At 34.1% G+C, this 9,228-nt stretch overlaps 1 protein-coding gene across 1 annotated transcript in view; it reads right to left on the bottom strand.

The window, feature by feature from the left end:
• The window catches only part of LOC115241832 (collagen alpha-5(IV) chain-like), a 54,769-nt gene that overhangs the window by 23,519 nt on the left and 22,022 nt on the right, over positions 1-9,228 (bottom strand). The window contains 1 exon segment of the mRNA XM_029817771.1: positions 6,640-6,825. Coding sequence (XP_029673631.1) covers positions 6,640-6,825 — 186 coding nt within the window.

Below are 9,228 nucleotides of genomic sequence, written 5' to 3'. Positions count from 1 at the left end.
AGTGTCAGAGGGAAGATAACACAAATTTACAATCCATCACGCGTACCCCGCTAAATTCCCGAAAAAAAAAGACCTTATCCGTCGATGGAAGATTAGTTGAATCCACGCCGACTTAGTCTGATCTTGTTCTCCGACAATGGAAACCGGCTTTAACGTCAATTTGTGTCAATCCTAGACAACGAGACGGAGACGGCTCGCGATGGGCCGCTTCTACGCACGTGGGTATACGCGCGTAATATCTGGGTAATCGTTACGTAGATAGAGATCAATGCCAAAGCGAGGAGGAACGCGAGATGCCAGCGGCAATTTATCATTGACGCCCACGCCGGGGAAGCCGGGCCGAATCGTTAACCCGACGAGTGGCGGAATTGTGCCATTCCCGCTATATACGCACGTACGGTAATTTCAGAGCGAGGCCTGTCGCGGCGCGAACCGCGCGAGCTGAAAAGTCGAAGCATCTCTTTCCCCTTGGCCGTGCCCAGAAAGGACCATGACGTCAGTACGGCCCGCCGTTTTACGAGTGACACCGTATAAGCCGCTGGCCAGAGCCGATGTTAACGATGTGCACGCCGATGACTAAATGATAAATGCACGTTTTCATGTCCGTGACGATCGACTCGAAATTGGATGAAACTAAAACTAAACTAGCGAGCTTAAAATCATATCATGAAAAAAATCTACGAAATTTGAAATTCAAAACTTTTTTCCCCGGACATATAGATTATTTTATATATTTTTTATATATGATAATATATATATATATTTAATTCTATAATTATATTTTATAGATATAATTATAATTGTATTTTAATTAGATTATTATACCTAATTCCATATTTTGTCGAAATTTATTATTCATAAAACAAGAAATATTTACGAGAGAAAGTACTGAAAGAGATGCATGAATTAACTTCAGAAGTTATCGTAGAATTTTTGAAAAATATAACAGGAGATAATAGAAATAACGAAAAGCAGTCATAAAAGGCAGACTGAATTTATAAGAAAAACTTCGCTCGATATTTCTTAAATTATTTATTTCTGGATTGAAAAGGGTCATGACGTCAATTCACGTCTGTTCGTTTCAGGCTGACATCGTGTAAACTGACCAATGGGCAAATACAAGTTATACTCGTAAAATTAGTCGTTTCCTCGTGAATTGAGTAAACTTACAAACGCGTTTAACGAATATTTCATACTGCGTCGTCCAGTTACATAACATCAATGAGAACGACGGAACATTTTAATTTGCAAAAAATATCGTCCAAGTCACGCTGCATTAATCTCTAAAGTACACGACAGAGATTAATGAATATTATTTTAAGTTAATTATTTTATTTACTTTTAATTATCTAATTAACTATTTAATTTATATATGAGGTCTACCGGAAAGTTCTGTCCGTTTTTGGAATAAAACAAAATACAATAAAACGGTGTCCACTGTTTTAAACAAGTTTTAATCAAGCAGTTTTAAACACATTGTTTAAAACATGCCAACCCTGATTTCAAATCAGTTTTATATATTTTAAAAATATATTTCAGATCTAATTTATATATAAGACAAATCAATATTCGATATAAATGTCAAGAAGGGTTCTAATAAAATTTTTGTCAAGGAAAGACCGACTTGAAAAATTACTCTGAAAAAAATTCATAAGTAAATTTTATAAAAACTTTTTTTCTAGATCCTGCAGTTGTCCTTTTGCGATACAATTTTAACTTCCCGTGTTCGCCGAGAGTTTAGGTTTAAGATACAATCGCCACTCGACTTCGTCCCGGAGAAACTCTCTCCCGAAACTCTCTCCGATCGCACGTACGATCTCGAAGTGCAATCTCCTTAAACCTACAGGGGATTCCCTCTAATCCCAGAGTCCATCAATGTCCTCATTCCGCGACAAAGTGGCTTAAGACGAGGAGCGGATCCCCGTATAGACGACGGCATTAAAAATCTCAGGGGGTCCGATAAATGGGAGAGAGAAGGAAATAATTTTTTTTTTTTTTAAACAAAAATCCGTAAAGACCTCGTAAATCAAGCCGACAGTGGCGAGTCGCAGCTGCAATTCAAGAGATCGTACGGTACACTTCTCTTCTCTCTGGCCGGCCAGAAAGGGTTGTGACGTCATCTTCCCTTTCAGAGGCGAGAGGCGCGCCTGATGTAATCCGCGCGTACGTACATGCCGAGGCAAAAAAAGAGAAACGAGGAAGCGGCAAAGGACTCGTCGAGGTAGAAAAAAGAGAAAGATGAAGAGGAAGAAAGGGTGAACACGGTCCCGAATCGAAGCGTCGTTCATTACGGTAACAGAATGCATAATTCGTCATGCCTCGCACCTTTTAAATGCCCGGCCCCTTTGATCGGGTTAAAACTTTTTGGCGGAAAAGTAAGGTAAGTCTATAATTTGTAAGATGCAATTTAAATTCGAGGTCATACACTGTAAAATATTTTCTGACAATTCTGACACATTTTTGTATGTATTTTCAGGGTGTCTAAAAAAAAATTTCAGACTATCTGTCTTAATCATCAGTCGTTTTTTTTTTTTTTTTTTTTGATGGATTTTGTCGTGGATTCCGCATGTCAGTGTCTTGTATTTTTGCATTTTTCTCACTGATTTTTTATTGAGGGAAAATGTCAGAGGCTTCTCGCGCTTCTTTTCATTAACTCATTTAATTCATGTTTTATCTTTTTGACATTCAATTTTGAATTTTTCCGGAAGTAATCTTCGAATTAAAATTTCCTTCAGATCCTATTATACGGAGAGTTCAATTGCTTTTCATTAATCGAAGATGCAAGTTAACGGCATCATGGTCGAACGATCGATGTAACACAATTAGCAAGCGATGCACGCCGCAAATGAGAACGTGCGACGCGCTGCGTATAATTGGCAAATTGTGGCACATGCGGCAACACGATGGTCCGTAGTAATAACCAGAATTTTCGTTCTCACTTAATGAATTTATGGCAATATAGCGGCTTCTTCCTGTTTGTTACGATCGAAAGTTTCCTCAACGGATGAAAAGTGGAGTGTCTGATGTGCCAAGAAAATGCGACAAGCGTCTTCCATTTACTGTTTTTCTCTTGAAACTTCTTCTTCAGTTAAATGATTAAGAACCGCACGAAAGCAAAATAGATCAAGACCTGGCGTTTGTTCGCGACAAAAATTATCCTTCTTCATCAAACTTTGAAACGATTAAAAAATAATTAATATTGCAAAATAAAAGGCATCCAACTCGCAATTTATATTTCCAATAATGTATTATTAAAATGAAAAAAAAAAAAAAAAGTCCGATATCACCAGTAATTTTTCCTAATTTTTCAATATTAATTATTTATATATTTTTCCTAATTTTTCAATATTGCTAAATTGAAATTAAAAAGTTGTCAATTTCTCTCCATGCTTGCGATTTTAATTGTTTTATTTATAAAGAATAAGATTTTATTATTCGTTTAACTCTGAGACTTAATTGAAAAAATACTGTTATTTTTAATCTTAAATTTTTAATAAAAAAAAGAATTTAATTTTTTTTAGTTAAAAAATTCCATTCTCAAGCAGCTAATTAATTTTTCGCAATCAATCGATGAAGACGAGTGAACGAAATATGTAATGAAGAATACGTATAAACCATCCAATTTGAATCTTCATGTAGAGGATTTAATTCAAAGTTTCAGTTACAAAGATTGACACCGTCCTATTTCACAGTCCGCACGCAAATGAATAATTTGCGCCCTCGCGCGATTAATAAGCGCGAGATGTGTCGGTGCGACTACGTCAGTATAAGTACCAACACTCTTGTCGTACCACACGCGGTTGTAACGTTTCATTTATTCGTGACATTTCGGCAATTGCGACGCTAAATTATCCTATATACGACAACGCGATAATATACGATAATACATTTTCACCGCGATTTAATTTTATTATCCTAATGCGTTGAATAGTAAGTTTTTTGCAAAATCGTAAATTTCACCAAATCATTTTTATCCATCTGTTTTTGCAATCTATGCTTCATATACAAGTTACAATATGTAAGATAAAAATACAGTTGTAAAAAAAGGTATTATTTATATATATATCTATTATATATCTATTCTACTAAATATTTTTATCATTCGTATGAATTTTAAATGCTGCTTGGTTGTCAATCGCGCGGTAAATTTTTTCCTGAAATTCAAATGATGAGTTTCGTATTGACAGTTTAGAAACGATTGATTGAGAGCGAATAAAAAAATAAAAGCTTTTTAAATGGAACACGCGCGCGCGTGAAAGATGGTTTAAATAAAAATTGGATATATTATATATTTTAAGTAATTTATAGTTTATTAGTTATTTAAAATTTAATTATATATTAATTGAAAATTATATATTAAATAAAACTGAATTAAATTTATTTCTCTATAAATCCAGATTTAATTTATAAAATTACGTCATCGGCAAACACGTACTCATTTATCTTGCATCTTTGGTACTTGATGAATAAATTGCAATTAAAGACGCGGACACGCAAAGAATATGCCTAGAAAATTTGTTCAAGCAAAATTTAGGTGAACATATGCGTGTTTTCATTTAATTAGGATAACCGGAATTGTCGCATGTCGACCGCGCATGACATCTTCAGCCGGAGCGATTCCACCGGTTATCTCCGCCTCGTATCATATCGCACGATGTCGCACATCGATGTTGGCCGACAAATTGCGAAACGGCGGACACGCTTCTCGCTGCGTGTGTAACAATTCTCGGTAGTGAGGGCGGTCATCGTGGGTGTCCGTCTGTAATTCCTTGGCCCGCGTTCGCGATCTTTCCCTCTTCCTCCGCATTTGGAAGCGTTCTGTTTCTGGCCGGTGACGCCACGTTTCTTTCTCATCTTGTTTTTTTCTTTTCTTCTACTTCTTTTTTTTTTTTTTAAATGCACCGTACTTTTTAATCTGCAAACAATCGCCAATTTGCGCGGAGATTTTTTTCATCAGGATTGCATATCAAAAAGGACCTTTTTTTTTTTTCTTTTTCTTTTTTTTTTTTTTTTTTTTTGCGTCCCATTCGAGCATATGTTGCGGCGAACAATCGTCGTTCGGATAGGGGATCGAGAATGCGAATAACGAATAACGACGTCTGCCGCTCTCATCAGCGCTTTTTCAATCCTTTCGTTCTCGGCGACCCAATTAAAGAGATATTTTTTTTTTCCTCATCTTTAATAATCGCGCGTGTAATTTTAGAGATACTCTAGTTTGTGAGTTATTTAAGTCGTTTAACATTTCTGATTTCTGAGTCACAATCGATTGTTGGCCAGAATATAATATTGTAGGATACCAGTTATTTGACAAATTTTAAAAATGTAAATAAAGTTTATGAAACTACGTAATATTAGATCTAATTAGTATCTTTATAGATTTCGAAAAAGAGAAATCTTCTACATTTCTGTAATTTCAATAAAATAATAAAATAAAATAATAATAATAATAATAAAATAAAATAAACACACAAAATTTGACATATGTCAAACTTCTTGGGAATAAATTCATATTGCTATTTTATCTGATACAAAATTCAAAGCTTTTTTTTCTAATAAATAAAGCTTGCTCAACGAAAAAATTTATGTGCTTTATGATTGTGACAAAATTGCAATTGCAAAAAATCGTTTAATAATTTTAATTACGAGAAGGAAAAAAATCTTATTGGGGATTAATAACGGCAGCCGAGATTATAGAGTAATACAACAGTGGTTTCAGACTTTTATGGTAATAATTTGTTATATTCTTAATGATGAGATTAACGTAGTAGCGATAGTCTTTTAGAATCGCGTGAGTAATTCTTGTAGCAAGTTTTTAATACCCTTTCCCTCGCAAAAGAGAATTATTATAAAAAATAAAATGTTCATTCTTGTGCGCTTGCATCACGATATTTTGTTCATAGTGAGTTTTAATTAATTTATTAGCATGATAAAGTAAAATTTAAATTTTCTAAAGTTAAACTTTTCAGCACATATATTCCTCATTGGTGTGCTATATATATGTGAATTGTTAAAATGAGATTCTTTTTGTAGATATTCACATTGGTATATATCCATGAAATCGATTATTACTTTATTAAAACGGTTATCGTGTCTAACAAATCCACGTGTCGTGTCGCGAACTTTAATTAAAATGTAAAGCCGTCGCTTTTGTAAAGGAACTAATTACCGTTGTAATTGGTTTAGTCGGCAGTTACACGCATATATGTTCAAAATATATGGATAAAATTCTTGCATACGTGTTAAAAAAAAAAATTTTGCAAAAAAAATTAATATTTGATAAATCTCTCTCAGTGAATTATTTTAATAACTCGTACGATCATATTAGATCGTAAATTTCTAAGAAAGTTATATAAGTCGTTCATTACGTTTTTTTAGGAAAGATTTTGAATATAACGATTTACTTAAATCTTTTAACATGGAAATATGAAATGAGTCGCGTTTCATGCAAATACTTTTGGCAAATAATATAAAATATAAAAGATCTAAAAATAAAAAATTTCAAGATAATTTTTTAAAAATCAAATCGCATATTTTGACGCTTTTTATCTATTTTATATTATCAGCGATGAACTTATACTACTGTAAAACTAATAGACTTATATTGTAAATTATATCATGATAAAAAATTAATTTACTCACTCGATGCCCCTTCTCCCCGGTACCTCCAGGTTCTCCTCCCGCTCCCTTCTCGCCTTTGGGTCCGGGAGGTCCGTCAGGTCCGATGTCACCCGGGAGGCCTTCTGTTCCTTGAGGCCCAGATATTCCAGGAAATCCTGGCGACCCTTTTATTCCGGCACAATTGCATTTGTACGAATCTTTGCATATCTGAAACATAAATATTGTAAAGATACTGGTTAGAAAATTTTTTGTAAAAAATTCGATATGTAGACTAATTCTATTTTAAGATCTGTAATTCCGACAAAATCTTAAATCGATTTAAATAAGGATTTCACCAGAAACGGTTTAGTACTTAAGCCATGATCGAATCGAGATTTATGAAATTTTATTTATCCTGAGAACATGTAAACATCGCGAAAAATAGAAGCTCTTGAAAGAGTTTCGCCGAGTTTAATATTTCTAATTTCATGCTCGAAAATTACTTTATTAAGGATGAATGTCGTAGCAAAGATATGTAATTGGGAAATACATGCTGCGCACTAACAGAAAACGTAATATTATGCAACTTGATAAATTGCATTTATCCAGGATGAAAATAAAATATCTGCAACGGATCTTGTTGCGAGGGTCGCGATAAAAATTGATTAAAAAGGGCTTTGTTATACCGTTAAAAAAAATCGGAAACGAGGACAGGGATTGCTGAAGAGGAAGAACACACTGATTGCGGCCAACGGCGCAGAGCTTGTCGATTTAGAAAAGCAGCCATGAAAATTATAAACAAGCATTATATTTTTTATATTTCTTATTTTCCCGGTCATATAAAAATAAACATTATTATTTAATTGCATTTTTATATTTTTCGAATTCGTAGAATTCTCTTTTTTAAATCTTAAATATTTTATGAAGTTTATAAAATATCTAACAAATATATTACTCTCATTCTTTAACACACACAATTACATATTCTAAAAATATAAATATATAATTGATGATCGATATTCACTTTTGACAGATAAATTATTTATCGCATGAGCGAATCTGCTCGTGTGCAAGGAGATCGCTTTTCTTATTTAAAATTTCATCAGATATCTCATCAAAGATTTTTCGATAGCGAGGAGATTTAATATCGCGATAATCCCGCGACTACGCCAGTGAGTTACGAAGGCCGCGCTCTATTTGAATAACGTGGAAGAGGACGAAAACGGAATCGTGCTTCCACACATTTGCCTTGTAGATGAAAGTTCCGCGCTTGTGTCAACGACGCACTCTAGGACCCGGCCAGGCTTTCAGGGAATCTTCGTAACACCGTACTCTCGTCCCGGCATCGTTTCTCGTTCTTCTTCCCGCGTTCTCCTCCCCCCCCCCCCCCCCCTCGCTTATCCGTGATCTCCCTGCACATACCTCGTTTCTGTTCTGCAGCTTATAACGCCTTATCGTTTGTCCCGGAATACGACGCTTTTTTTTTTTTCTAAGACTTAGGAATTAACTTGCACTTGACGAGTGAGAATTGATTGAATAATCAAAAGAATTATATTCGGCAATTAAATTTTGCTTGAATTTTGCTTTAACACATCATAAAGATATGTGCAGTTTTAGAAATATATTAAAATCATATGATTTTATAAAACTATTTTTATCTATGGCATAATTGATTCGTACAAATGCAAGAATTCATACGGTGTGATAAACATGATTTGAGAGACTTTTTAAGTTCTAAAAGCTCGGCGGTGTCTCAAGGCTATTTCGTTACTTATGCGCAATGATATAACCGCTGCTGCATAATCTCAATGTCGCCATTACGTTACTGCGAAGCGCGATGTCGTTCTACTTAAATATCGTGGCAGAGAAGATTTGAAAAAATGCGATGGAATATAAGAATGACCAAAGTAATTTTCTTTTTCTAGTATGCATATAATATATCCATTCTTATCGCGTAAAACTCGTTTTACTATTAAATAAAAGAAAACAGATCATGAAAAATAAAGATATAAAAAACTTAATTCTTCACATTAAAAAGGTAATTATTTTTCCTGTAACTATGTACTTTCAAATATAAGGCAAAATTTAAATTATGGATTTATTATTTTATTTTATCAATAAACGAATTTTTGCAAATTTTAGAAGACAGGCTGATTATCATTAATGAATGAAGCAGGGGAAAACGTCAAACTATCTAAATTTGCGGTGTCGCTGCTGCTTAGCAAAGCAGTCCACGTGCTCGCACATTATCCCGTAATATCAATATCGCGTTGTCAGCGTAACTCATGCAATTAACTTAAGTGCGTAGGATCGCTTAACGCGTCTTCTCCTGGCAATCTCAGCAAATGCGAGCGTGCAAGTTGATTCCGCGTCTTCTTGTTCTCTCGGTTTTCCCATCGCACGGCTTTATTTCTCCTTCTCTTCCTTCGTCAGAGAAGAATCACATTTCTCAGATAATATGTAATGTATATAATATATAAAAATAAAATATATAAAAACACATAACACCCGATAAAATCTTTTCTATTTAAAAAATTCAATTATTAAATGCCTGAAAATGATTAATGAAGATAATTTTTTTTTTTTTTTTTTTTTTTTCAACCCAATAGAGGGCCTTTGTTTGTTATGTTT

Source organism: Formica exsecta, unplaced genomic scaffold, assembly GCF_003651465.1.
Source record: "Formica exsecta isolate Colony F162 unplaced genomic scaffold, ASM365146v1 scaffold512, whole genome shotgun sequence".
NCBI lineage: Eukaryota > Metazoa > Arthropoda > Insecta > Hymenoptera > Formicidae > Formica > Formica exsecta.
The sequence above is the reverse complement of the archived record's forward strand: the minus strand, read 5'-3'. Positions and strand labels throughout refer to the sequence as shown.